At 40.3% G+C, this 13,700-nt stretch overlaps 1 protein-coding gene across 5 annotated transcripts; it reads right to left on the bottom strand.

The window, feature by feature from the left end:
- Positions 1 to 161: 161 nt before the first annotated feature.
- On the bottom strand, positions 162 to 13,426 carry nr1h4 (nuclear receptor subfamily 1, group H, member 4). Of its 5 annotated transcripts, none has more exons than XM_014005487.1 (11): positions 13,304 to 13,426; positions 12,850 to 12,930; positions 12,603 to 12,764; positions 8,705 to 9,082; positions 5,460 to 5,600; positions 3,882 to 4,048; positions 3,712 to 3,810; positions 3,495 to 3,594; positions 2,912 to 3,058; positions 951 to 1,064; positions 162 to 870 (listed from the first exon to the last, which is right to left on the bottom strand). In XM_014005487.1, the coding sequence occupies exons 3-11, from the start codon at positions 12,697 to 12,699 to the stop codon at positions 632 to 634; spliced, it is 1,482 nt and encodes a 493-aa protein (XP_013860941.1). In that variant the 5' UTR covers positions 12,700 to 12,764; positions 12,850 to 12,930; positions 13,304 to 13,426; the 3' UTR covers positions 162 to 631. The 5 variants fall into 5 exon arrangements, with proteins under 5 accessions (XP_013860941.1, XP_013860943.1, XP_013860942.1 ...); XM_014005489.1 differs by having other exon boundaries at positions 3,882 to 4,024; XM_014005488.1 differs by having other exon boundaries at positions 12,603 to 12,712.
- Positions 13,427 to 13,700: the final 274 nt, after the last annotated feature.

Below are 13,700 nucleotides of genomic sequence, written 5' to 3'. Positions count from 1 at the left end.
ATTTGTGTTAAACAGGAGACATAACATGTTATTTTTTATATTGTTTTGTTATCACTACTTTTATTGCATAGGGTTACATAGAGTAATACTTGGTTTATTTACATAATGACTTTAATTGCTGGATGTTCAGCCCCTGTGCTGTTAGCTTGCATTAACTGTGGCCCTCAGAGCAATTCAGTTGAATAGCCCTGATTTACAAGGTTTGACCAAAATGGCTGCAACTGCAACATTTCTTATCAGAAGATGATTTTGTTTACTGTTCAAAAATATGTAAGAAATGTTGTAATAGTGGGACTTTTTTTATTTACCCTCAAAACTTTGTGAATTTTTTGAGGCAGATGGATAAAACATGTATTTTGCACATGAAATAAAAATGAAGACACGATCAAATTCTGAATTTTTACAACTTTTTACAACCAGTTTCTCGGCTTCGACAAAGCTCCAGTGTGTCTCTCAATTTGTCAAGTTCATTAAATCCCACCTGTGTGAACGATGAAAACAAGCTGACCGTCTGCACAGATATGCTCTTAACCTCTACCATAAAGGTCAGGGCCAGCAGTTTCACCTCATCAGACCTGCTCTCCTGCCGGGGCCGCACCGTGTTCCTGAAGCTCAAGCCTCCGTCCTGTGATCACTGCACGTCCCAGATCTCACAGAGCAGCGGCGTGAATTTCTGGTCGTTGGCTTTCCAGGACGTGAGCATCTCCGCGTGGTAGTGGTTGAGTGTCCTCAGCTCCGTCAGGCGGCCCAGGAGGCGAGCYAAGTACTGCGGATCCTGGGGATGCTGCAGAGCGCACAGCTTCCTCAGAACATCCACCATGGGCTCCTGCAGCCTCTCAACCGCCTGCTGGTCCTTCACGTAGGGCCGGTCTGAGGGGGAATCAAAGGATTTTAGAGATTAACTCAAGGAATGCGCCTTAAATACCAAAACTAATGTAAAAGCTGTTCACCTGGTGACAGGATTGTTATGGCAGTGAGCAGAGCCTGTTCCTCCTGCACCATGAGGAGCTCGCCAACACTTTTGTAGAAGGTAAACAAAGGAGTGATAAATTCTTCTGATATACCTGCAGAAACAAAAAACAGGAAATATTCAACAAGGCATTATGGATTGGCAACATCTCAGAGATGGAWAAATACACACTGTGTATGATTTATAAAACATTTAACTGAAAGCAACAAGATTTTAAATGTGATTTTCAGTAACTTGTATCCTTTCTTCCTGAAATGGGTTTGTATGGTTTTTTTAATTGTCGATAAACTACAGATTTACCTGAAATCAACTATATATGTTTTTTGTTGCAAAATGTGTCTGTGTGGCTTTAAAAGTGACACAATATTTAATAAAGACATGCAGGAAGCAGAGGAAGAAGTCATGTTCAACTCTGCATTYTTGCAATAATAATTCTGCTCTAGTAAGACAGCTTTAGTTTATCTCTGTGTGAAACACCAGAAAACATAACCAAACTAATCTTTCCTATTTCTCTTTATTTAGTTGATAATTCAAGGCGAGGGTAATGATTTCCAGTTACTTCCTGGTTGATATTGAGGKGGAAAAGCTCCAACTTTTGACGCTCTTTAGTCAAACTGATTGTGTCTGTCTGCCTGGACGCATCATGAAGCTTTCAGAAATGCCAGCGGGTCTCAGAGGGAGAGGAGAGCACAATGGCTCTCTTGATGTTTTGATAAGAAACAATGGCCTCTTCAGACAGCTCAGCCTCCATTTCCCCCCAGATTGGCCTTTAGTGTGAATATCTTTTCTCCACACCATTCAGTGCAGCGCAGCTCTCAGGGACCCACTGACGCACACTCCCTTCTGCTGTCTGTCTAACTGTCCAACCTGGTTGACACAATGACAACTCGCATACATTTAAATGATTCTTGAATTAAAGGCCCAGTGTTCCCTAAAGGAATGCACATCACCCGCTGACTAGCAGGACAGATTTTTAAACTAAGATCATTTTATTATGATATTATTGTCAAACAGTATTAGAAATCTGTGAGTTCTTGCAAGGTGTGTTACAGTGTCTGTTGAGTACGACTCTCAGCCATTACCACACCAAGTTTTAGCTTAAATATTGAAAAATATTTTTGCGTTATAGCCAGTTTTAGAGCTGCTAATGTTGATTAGCTCCTGCAGCCATGTTGAATTGAGTTAATTTCACAATTTAATCAGTTGTAGCTGTTTATAGAATTATTACTTTCTACGAGTTTCATTAAAATCTGCTCTCAGGTTCATGAGATATTTTGCTAACAGACAAACAGGGTTGATGCCAAGAATTAATGCTCAAATTTTAAGCAAAAAAAAAGTGGTGAGGAGTGTTATGCTCAGAGTATGTGTTGTGACTTACACTCAGCTACTAACACGTCTAATTTATGCTCTATTTCTATTAAACTGGCTGAGTTATAGCTAATTTAGTGTTTTTAATGTTTGCTTAGCTGTGGTAGTCATTTTGAATGGAGTTACCTGCAAAAATGAAAGTGTTGAAGAAGTACAACTATTTATTATTCTTTGAGAGTTTCATTACAATCTGTCCAGTAGTTCATGAGATATTTTGCTAACAGACACACGCACAGGCTAAAATAATTTGGCCTTTGCGAGTGAGGTAATAAACAAATCAGTGGTTGATATTTATGTGGACAAAAAGACAGTTTTAATAACTTAATCAAAAGAGGTCGATTTGATGTTTCAACACGCAGGCGCAGACACACACACCTGAACAGAGTGAAACAGAACCCGTGTGCAGGTGTAATCAACACCCAGTCAGAGATCAGTGGGTCAGAACTCGTCTCACTCAAATATTAAACGAGGTTCTGAGCAGGTTTGGCTAAACTGAAGCTGCAGGAGAACCTACTGTTCCATTACATCTGGTTATTTCTGGTTTAAAAAGGTACTTTTTTAAAATTCACTCGCCACTCTTGCGTATTCGGGCTTCTACAACTTCAGTGTGTCCTTCGGGAATCTTCCTCCTGAAAGCCTGAGCAGAGCGCAGAAACATGGCCTCCACAGCCGAACCCTTCAGCAGAGCGATCTGATCCTCGTGATCCAGAGACAGAAAACCTGACAACAAATAATGTCAACTCAGCAASAAATCTATACACTTAATCAAATCTTTTGGAATGGTAATCTGTGGAAAGGATGCACAGTRAATATCTTACCTGCTGAAGATAACTCTTTGAATGACCTCACTAATAAAGTGGTTCAGCAGAATAGTGTTTTCTAAACATTTACATTATGGTACATTTTGTATTAAATGTTTTACTCATAAAGGGTCATTTGTGAATGCTAATAGCAGCGGCAACTAGCTGTAGCACTTCCTATACAACCTTGGGCACTTCCTGTATAAATYTTTCTATATTTCTGTCAGAATAACCAAGTGATGGGAAAACGAGTGATCATTAGTTTGTCCAAATTAAACTCTGTTTTCCAAAATAAGAGCGTTCAAAGACTTATCTACAACAGGTAAGATGATGTTGATGAGTCACCACGAAGATACCTGGAATATGTTTTGTGAACTCCACCAACACTTGAACTTGGCTCGTTGCGATTTCAGTCAGCAGTAGGAAGTTTTCTTCGGTGCTGTACTGTTCCTGCAGCTGGAGGCAAAGCAGATTTCAAGGAAAATTTCAAGGAAGTTGATGCACCAAGTAAARTTTACRCCTGTCAAATAATGACACTCATGCCAATAATTGAGTAGGAAATCAAAAATGTACCAGTTTGTTTGTGAAGTCTTGAGGGATTTGATGTTTGTTGTAAGCGTCTACGATGAGCCTCATCAGTGCCTCTTGCTCTTTGGTGATTTCAACCTTCTCCTGGGTTTAAAATCAAAACAAAATCACGATGTTTTCTGAGCCTGATTTGTCACAGGTAATTAGATGTTTACCTTGGACAGTTTGGTGGTTGAGGTGACCTGTTTGTTGTCTGCGCTGTCCGGTCCCTCTGTCTCATCTCCCGTCGACCGTCCGGGGGAGGCCTTTGTGTTTTTCCTCAGACGTTTGGATTTACACTGGATCTCTGTCAGCAGGCCTGTCGGCACCGATGGAGGCTTCACTTCGGGTGGTGAAAATTAACATTCACTGCTGGTTTTCAAAAGTCAAACTGTTCCCTACATCTTGRCTTTGTTTGTGTGCAGAAAATTTTAGCTATTGACCAAAAATTTAGCTTTGCTATRGCTAACTAAACACAAAATTAGCTATGCAACCCTAAACCACTAAACAGCTAAGAAAATAAGTGGAAGCTAARGCTAACTGAAAYCTCGTGATCTGAAATCTGAGCTTTTTCACMGGCCAAAATCACTTTTTCTGACAACATTTTAAGGATTTGAGAGGACCAAGGCACCACACGTTTTCATCTCCTTCCAGTTGAAGATGAAGGCAGACAAAATGCTAGAAAATACTACACTCAGACAGGACGCATGACACAGGGGTGCAGCACCCCTAACTATGTGAAGGGATAGTTGTTTTTGTTTGCAAACTTAAAGTTAGCAGAAGAAGCTAGTTCCGCAAATGGTTTCAAAAGTTAGTAAAAATGCTAATCCACTGAYCAAAAAGTTAGCTTTGTTATTAGCAGACTAGCTGAACTGCGTCCCCCACAGTCACATCTCTGTCAAACTCGTTTTCAGCAGGGTAAAAACATTTCAAAATTTAGAAAAATACAACGTAAATTCTGACATGTCGGGGCATTGTGTGAAAGACAAAGAGCAAATGCAAAAAATTCAAAATCTCCTCAACCTAAACTTTTTATTTTCAAAATTACCTTATTGTTTAAAAAAAATAAAATAAACAGTACAATTACTTTGTTCAGTGGGTTTGTAATAWTTGCAAATCATTGCGTTCTCTATTTGTATTTATTTTATTTCTTTAATTTAGCACAACGTCCCAACTTTCTCAGAACCTGCTGTACTGTAGTCACCCTGAATGATCTGTTTTTTTCAATCTAACTTGAATTCTCGCTGCAGCAGCAGGTCGTATTGTGAAAGCCTTCCATGCTGCAATATTGATAACAGCTGCCCTGAACTATTCATGAGCTACAGGAGTCTCGTTGATCCTTCTGCTCTTTTGTACCGTCAGCTCTCAACAAACCTCGTAKCGAGCTTCTGAGAAGTCAGGAAACAGAGCGCAGTGTTCAGARAAAATCTAAAACAAAAAGAAAATCCTGCAGCAGAAAGAGTTGGTGTCTGCTGAAGGTGTGGGTTTGATACGAACTGAACTTTGTGTTCGGCCGCTTCTATTCTAGGAACAGTAACAAAAGCTGAGATCCTTTGTGTCGGACGGCATAAGTGACACACAATCTGCCCGTTTAAATAAACGGGCCATGTCAGAATGGAGAATGAGGGTTTACCTTCTGACAGTGATGTGTTGATGGTGCCAGTGAGATGCAAGATGTCTGTAATCTCCTCTTTCCCTGCAGGGTTTTAATAACTGATTGTTTCATCACCGCATCTGACAGCAGAGATACTCACACTCTGCCAGCATGCCCATCTCTTTGCACTTTCTCAGCCGGCACTCCTGGCATTTCCTGCGCATGTACATGTCCATCTCACAGTTTCCACCGCTCTTGCATTTGTACACGGCGTTCTTTGTTATGCTTCGTCTGAAGAAACCTGGGAAAGGCATGACGTAAAGAGAAGGAAAGCCAAGAAAACGTGACGTGAAAGTCAATGTTATTGTATTTTTTTAAGGTGCACTGAAGCAGCATTGAAGCTACATTTCCAGTGATGTATGTAGATGGTATCCCACCACTTTGTGGAGGTGCACGATGTCTGATAAATAATTCTGAACTTTGAAACCGGCATGTGCAAATATTTTCAARCCTCCGAATCAAAAACTATTTAACACATTTAAAGGGGGATATTATGTGTTTCTCAGGCATACATTTAAATTCTATACCATAATAAAGTCTCTATGTCACCTTCAGTTGTTATTTAAATGTTCTTTATATGTTTGAATAGAAAATATATTTMACTTCTCATTATATCTGTTTCTAAACGCCTTGAAATTGGCCTCTGTCTCTTTAAGAACCTCCTTCCGCTTCTGTCCCACCCATTTCAGTACGGGGCCAGGTGAGTGTGTGCTCTGTGATGAGGAAGCTCAGCTTGGAGACACAGCCCAGAGGAGGAGCTGGTCCCAAAAGGCGGTTCTAGGGCCAACCGGTTGTTTTTGTTCCCCTGTCTGGCTCCCTCAGGACACATTTCTCAAACATGCATGAATGAGTCAAAGTAAGACTCTGGGCATGTTTTTGATGAGAGGATAACATTATAACATGATATAAATCTAAAAAAAAGGTTGATTTTACATGATATTCTCCCTTTAAATAATAAAAGCTGCTGCAGCAACATGAAGACCAAGGTCAGAGACAAAGTTGTCCAGAGGTTACAGAACAGTGATTGTTTTTCAGTTTAAGTATTTGTCCACAAGACAATTATAACCTGCAGAACTGCCTTCATAGAAAAGCATCAGAAAAGAACGGTCGCTTAAATTGAAAAATCTTGGCAAACCTRTTAGAATTTGTCAAAAGGCATTTCAGAGACCATCCAAACATGTGAGATGAGTTGTGGACAATAAGATTAAAAAAAGACACTTGTGAAGTGAACTAGTCAAGTTTTGTCACAACCTTCATACTGAGAACTCCTTCCCCACAGTGAAGCATGGAGGTGGCAGCATCATGGTGTGGAGTTGTTTTTCATCAGCAAGTACTTGGAAGATGGACAGGTTTGAATGAAAAGATGTTTGACCCAATATATAGAGAAATTCTTGTGGGGAAACTTGTTTGGGTTTCTAGAGATTTGAGATTAGGATGAAGGTTCTCACTGCTGAAGCAACAGTCCAGTGGTTTAAGGAGAAAGGGTTAAACACCCCAGACAAAGTCTAGACATCAGTGTAACAAAGAATCTCCGGTTTGTTTTAAATATTGTTGAAATTTGCATCAGTCCAACTTAAATGGCAGCACGACGGCTCAGTGGTTAGCACCAACGCCCCCCACAGCAAGAAGYTCCTGGGTTCGATCCRRGGTTTGGACCTGGGGTCTTTCTGTGCGGAGTTTGCATGTTRTCCTCGTGCTTGCGTGGGTTTTCTCCGGGTACTCCYGTTTCCCCCACCCCTAAAAKCATGTACAATAGGTTGCCTTCAGGCCCAGGCCTCCCTTGAAAAAGAGAARGGGACTTGCCTGGTTAAAGAACGGTTAAAAAAAATTAAAAATGACCAAGAGCCATTTGATGACGAAGAACGAGTGGAGCTTGTGGAGAGGTAAGTTTTTGACTTTTTTWAAGAGGGTGTTAAATAGCTATCTTTTCTATTATTCTTTATTTATTTCACAATAAAATGCACTTTGCATCATCAGAGTGGTAGCTGTGTTGTGTAAAATAAAAGGTAAATAGTTTTTGCAAAAGTCTTATCCTTCTAAAGGTTGAATTCTCAATATTTATTTCAGCTATTTCTACCCCCACCCCCACCCCCAAACGGTTGTAAAGTTACCATAACCTGATGTTTAAAAGATAACAGTTAGAAGTTACACAAAGTTCTGATGACGATGCAGAAAACCCACCTGGCTCTCATCCAAACCATGACAAGGGTAACAAGACGCTCGCCTCGTTTTACAGCCTTTATGGGGACTCGTGCTTTAACTCACAAACCTGACCTTGACCTGAGTTTAATCTCCACTCTCACAGAGGCAGTTTGATCTACATTATGTTCTTAGAGCCAACAAATATAGACACACACATAAGAACACACACATATGTGAACCTATAATAACGCTGGAACTGCGAGCAGACATTCTGACATCATTAAACACAAAGAAACGCACAGGAGGGACGGAGCTCGGGTTGCTCCTGCATTGTGAAGCAGAAAGCTGAGAGGGAATCCAATCTGGCAGTGTCACCGTGTACTCCTGAGTCTATTCTCAAGTCAAACGGCGGCACAGGGTCAGCTGCCACGCTCCTGGCATTGTCCAAGATGGCAGAGTGGAATTACACTCATCTCCGTTCACCCTGCCGTTGGACAGGAATCCCACTAAATCCACAGAGCAATAAAAAAAATAATAATCCTAAAGGGAGGGCCTGCTCAAGGTCACAACTTTGTTTTCCCTCGGTTAATTATTTGTAAAATCCCCAGGAAAAGGAGCTCACTCCCACTAAAATATTTTCATTCTGTTGTTTTATTTCTTTATATCTTATATCGGCATCAGTTGGTCAGAAGTGATCGTGTGGCTTCTTGGATACACTCCCTGTTCTCAGCATGTTATCAAACATTTATTAAAATAGTATTTGTATGTGCAAATACAAAATATCAAGCAACACTCTGATAAGGAATCGAGTGAGGCATTAATAATAAGCTTGAACTTTGGCTTTCGGYTGTTGCACAACTGATGCACGCATATAAAACTTAGCAGAAAAGGTAAGGAAATGTGTGTCTTGTAGAATATTTGTTTGTGGGATGAGCAGTAGAGCTGAGTATGTGGGTTGTGCACATGAGAAATTTGCCAGTTTTTCTCCCCCATTGCCAAACAGCTTATTGTGCCGTTGCTATTGAGCTTCTGATATCCCAGGTGCTGCCAATCAGGTGCCCAGTTTATTACCAAGAAGCATCGTTACAACAAAGAACTGGGAACAGACTTTAAGCTAAAATGTGTTTAGCTTGGAGCACACAAAGTGTGACGTCATCTTCTTCATGCATGACGTGTTTGATAACCTTTTAAACGTCCACTCACCCTTACACCCCTCACAGGTGAGAGCGTTGTAGTGATAACCAGATGCCTTGTCTCCACACACGACGCACAGCTCCTCCCCTTTGACCTTTCCGGCCTGCATCACGTGTCGGGTCCTCTTGCACACGGTCGGCACAATGGGGGACACCTCCTCCATGTCGGCCAGATAGCTGCCCTCCATCGGCCCCTTCCTCAGTTCGTATATCCCTGTGTGTGAGTACCATTCGTCTCCGGTGTACGGGGGGTAATAGTTCTGAGACGAGTAGTAGGGAGTGGGGGGGATGCTCGGCTCCATGGGTGGGTACTGCATGCTGGGATAACTGGAGAACGGCAAGATGTCAGGGTCCGGCAGCAGAGGACTGCCCTGATCTGCCAGGATGTCTGAAAAAGTAGAGAGAGGGACAAAGCATAAGAACACTTTATGACACGTTTTGGTTCATTGTAAAAATTCACCAAAACAAGGGGAAACGCTGGAATTCAGTGCTCCTGTCCAAACGTACAACTTATGACAACAAGTTCCAAATCATGAGCAGAAAAAAGCTTCCATTTGTGATTTGAAACTTTGACAATGAACGAAAACATTAAAGTTGAAYCTATAAAACAAAACAATGAGAACAGGCAATAAAACACTCCATAATGTTAAAAAGAACTGGGATATCGTGTTTGTGTGTTTATCATTCCTGACTGGAGTGTAAATATTTCATGTAATTTATGGATGCATACTGAATTACTGGAAGAAAATTAAGCATAACCCATTACTTTAATTACTTTAATCAAATCAACTTTATTTATAAAGCACTTTAAAACAGTGGCAGCTGACACAAAGTGCTGTACATGAGGGGCCAAAAACAATAAAATAAATCAACACTAAAAACACTRAAACATTAAAAACAAGCAAAAAAATTAAAATTAAAATAAAAAAAAGCTAAAACAGACCCCTTAAACATTATTTGTGCCACAACAGGTGAGGAGTGGTAAAAATAAATCAAGCTTGCTTTATTGAATAAACCAAAACAAATCCAATAAAACCAAATACAAAAAAGTTAATTCATCTGGGCTGAAGGTGAGTATAAGATAACAATTGATAAAGATCTGAGGATAAAAGAACACCAGGCATTAAATAAAGACAGACAGAGATAAAGTTTAAAGAGATGCAGGAATGAAACTAAGAAAATTGGACCATAGGTGAAGAAAGCAAAACTTATATAACCAAGAGACAAGTTGAGGATCAACACAAGCAAAAATCCCAAACCAAGACGATCTGTCTCAAATCCCAAACAGACTAAAAACAACAGAAACCACAGATCCTAACCAACATAAAACACCTTCTATCAATAAAGTTTCTGCAGTGATTGGAGCGGTCTTGTTACATTAGGAACAGCTTGAACTTTTGACAGCACCCTACACAACATACAACCTGCTGTAAACCCATAAATGATTAACAACGTGTTTGTACAGAGCGCACTGTACCTTTCAGAACCACATACAGTAACTCTATACACATGAAAAGCCGACACATTTAAATCCATAATGAACGCAAAAATGTCACCAGGCTGTCAATCATGTGAACTTGAGAACAGCTTTCGTCTCATCCAGAACAAGTGGGATGATATTCAAGGTCTAACACTTTAAAGTAGTTTAAAATCCTCACAGGCTACCAAATCTTTCCTCGAACCAAACAGTTGAGTAAAACCGAACACTAACCTCTTGAAGACTGGGTCTGGACCATGGCCATCTCCACACAACCAGACTCACGAACGATTCTCACTTTACTCACAGATCACCTCAGCTGTGCCAGGTTTGGTAGTTCTTTGGTCGTGATTCAACTAAAAATAATACATTTCTATTCATGTCTTTTGATGGGAACAGAAACCCCTTCTGGTAAAGAAACGAGAACAGCAGCTACCTGTTCCTTCCTTAAGAAAACTCAGGAAGAGCAAAGGTTGTCGAAGCTACTCATTAACTGGTTACATTTCTTCCCACCATTACAAGTAGCTGGCTGATTCATGTGTTTGGGCACAAAGTGACTGCTACTGTGTGGCAGGAGGTTTGAACCAAGCAGGTGATTAAAAACATTTACCTGAATTGTTGTTCATATCTCGTTCAAAGTATTGTAGGGGTCACCTTGAGTGAAATAATCAAGGAAACWGTCTTGGACCTCAGACCTCTGTTGGGACAAAAACTCTGTTCCACTTGGAACTGAATTTAGGCCWCCACAGGTCGCCTWAACTTGTCAAATGGACATTCTCTTTTGCTTGATCAGACAATAAACAGAATAATCTTCTTTTAATTTGATTTATTGTTCTCTTAACTGAAATTATTATGCATTTTGATGATCAGATAATGTTTATCAAAGTTACAGGAGAAAAGAGGACAGATCTCTTTTCGCCCTCAGTATGATTTCAGCTCTATGAATGGATTTTATGTGCAACAAATCTTATTTAGCTAAACTAATCCTTATGGTTTAAAGTTGATGAAGCATCAATGTTTTATTTGTCTGAATCATATGTTTTAAAGAGTTCTCATCAGATAATAACTAAACATATTTAATGTTCAGTTATTAACCTGTTAAAACAGTTAAGCTGTTTAGTTGTTTTCTGATGAGAACTCGTAAATAACTGAGAGAATGAATTACTTAAAACTCAAACATTTGCAATATGACTCAGACAAATAAAACATTGATGTTTCATCAACTGTAAACCATAAGGATTAGTTTAGCTAAATGAGATTTTTGCACATAAAGTCCATAAATAGCTGAAATCATACTGAGGGAGAAAAGAGATCTATCCTCCTTCCTCCTGTAACTTTGATAAACATTCTCTGATTATCAAAATGGATAATAACTTTCAGTCAAGAGAACAATAAATCAAATTAAAAGAAGATTATTCTGTTTATTATCTGATTAAGCAAAAGAGAATGTCCATTTGACAAGTTAAGGCGACCTGTGGTGGTCTAAATTCAGTTCTAAGTGGAACAGAGTTTTTGTCCCATCAGAGGTCTGAGGTCCAAAACAGTTTCCTTGATTATTTCACTCGAGGTGACCCCTATCTGTTATGATTCTTGTCTGTGTTAGTGTTTTATTTTTAGTTTCTGTCATGTTCCTGTTTTCTTCCTGTCTGCCCTTGCTCCAGCCCCGCCCACTCACACCTGATCCTCATGTTTCTCCCCCAGGTGTTCCCTGTTGGTGCTCATTAGTCTCACCTTTAAATTCTGTGTGTTGTCTTCACTTCCCTGTCGAGTCATTGTTTGTTAGTCTCAGTTTGGTTCATGTTCTGCCCAGGCTTCCCTGTTCCTGTTCCTGATTTCTTGTAAGTTTTCTTTTTTTTTTTTGCCACCATGCTGGCCTTTAATTTATTAAAAGTTTTTGTTAAATTTTCAAGTCTGCCTGCCTGCATTTGGGTTCATCCTGCCTCTAAGTCGTGACACTATCACTGTTGTTATAAGGCCACACATGCTCTTTATATATTCCCAGCAGAGCACCTTGTCATCTGATGGCTTTGAGATGTTTCTCTGCTTTGATGCATCAGATTTGAATGAATGAGTGATTAACAGGCTTCTGCAGACAATGAAGACCTGCAGAAGACCTGGGAAACACCTAAAACATGCAGGACAGTGACCCTCAAGGGCCAGGATTGAGCACCGCTGGTTTAAACAAACTTGGAAAAGAGTGTTATCCCAAGAAAGAATGTTGAAKGCGAAATCCATTGATCCTAGCTCTGTTTTCTGTTTGTAGTTTCATAAAACCTTCACAGAATAAAGCACAGGTTCTGAATTGACAACATTCTTTAAACACACAAGGTCGGCAAAAAAAATAATCCAAARATATCCATGAAAAAATACACAATGGGCTGACCTGTTTAGAGCAAATGCCTCTAATTTGGTTTTTAATGATGAGACTTACCAAAGAAGTGGGCGCTCTCTGAGATGGAGAACTCATCGTTGGGTGGGATTTGCAGCGGTCCCACCACGTTTAACTCGGAGCCCACCCACTCATTCATTCAGGAGAGGTTTCTGTCACAGACTCAGAAAAGTCAGGGCGGACGAAGCTGTAATGGATTTATCTCTYTCTTAAAAAATAAAAAACAATGAGATTTTGACTGCTGAATAAAAACGTGAATATTTTACAGTGTAATTAAATATAAACACACCTGACAGGACTTCTCTCCCACTTAAGGATGAGGTGTTCTGTGGCAGGAAGGAGGAGGATGAAGGTCGGGTCACTACAAGGCCTAAGAGCAAATCATGTAAAGGATTAGGACAGTTATTCCTTCTTCTTCACCTTCAATCTGTCATCAGGATGCAGCTGACAGGACATATAATGAGATCAATGATGTCACTCTTCTTTAAAAAGGTGAGAACGTTTGTTAGCCTCCAGCGTTAGCTAGCATTTTCAGCTCATGTTAGTGTAGATGAAGAGCTCTTTAATAGATTCTGCTGTCAAGGCCACAGAACGATCACTCTGGACATTAGTTTTATCGACTTATTTTAATTACCTCCGTGTAATTTCCCTTGAGATCAAAGAGCGGCCCACGCATAACCTCCAGCCAGCACGAAAAACCCAAACCAGAAGTCATCTGTGAAACTCTCCCTCGCAGTTCTTACCTTCTCCTTGATTGGCTGACGCTTTCCAAAAACTTCCTTGGTTTGGTTTTTGTCCGATATCCACGTTGTGATCTACAGCTCCATGGATATTGGCAGATGAACATTAAAGGGTTTGGACTCTGAAGAGAGGATGTGTGAGCAGCACAGGAATGGATGCTGGTTATTAATTAAACTGTCCATTCCTGTCTGTGTCATCCCACCCCTTCAACCCCTCCTCTTTATCTGAACACGACAACAGGCCGGCTCATGGACACACACACACACACACACACACACACACACACACACACACACACACACACACACACACACACACACACACACACAGGAAATATGTTCAGTCATTAATGTGACAGACAGCTGGTGGGAATGGGAAAAATCTGAGCAGATTTATATA

Source organism: Austrofundulus limnaeus, unplaced genomic scaffold, assembly GCF_001266775.1.
Source record: "Austrofundulus limnaeus strain Quisiro unplaced genomic scaffold, Austrofundulus_limnaeus-1.0 Scaffold31, whole genome shotgun sequence".
In the NCBI taxonomy this organism is placed as follows: domain Eukaryota; kingdom Metazoa; phylum Chordata; class Actinopteri; order Cyprinodontiformes; family Rivulidae; genus Austrofundulus; species Austrofundulus limnaeus.
Note: the sequence above shows the minus strand (reverse complement) of the source record. Positions and strands in the feature narration are given on the sequence as shown.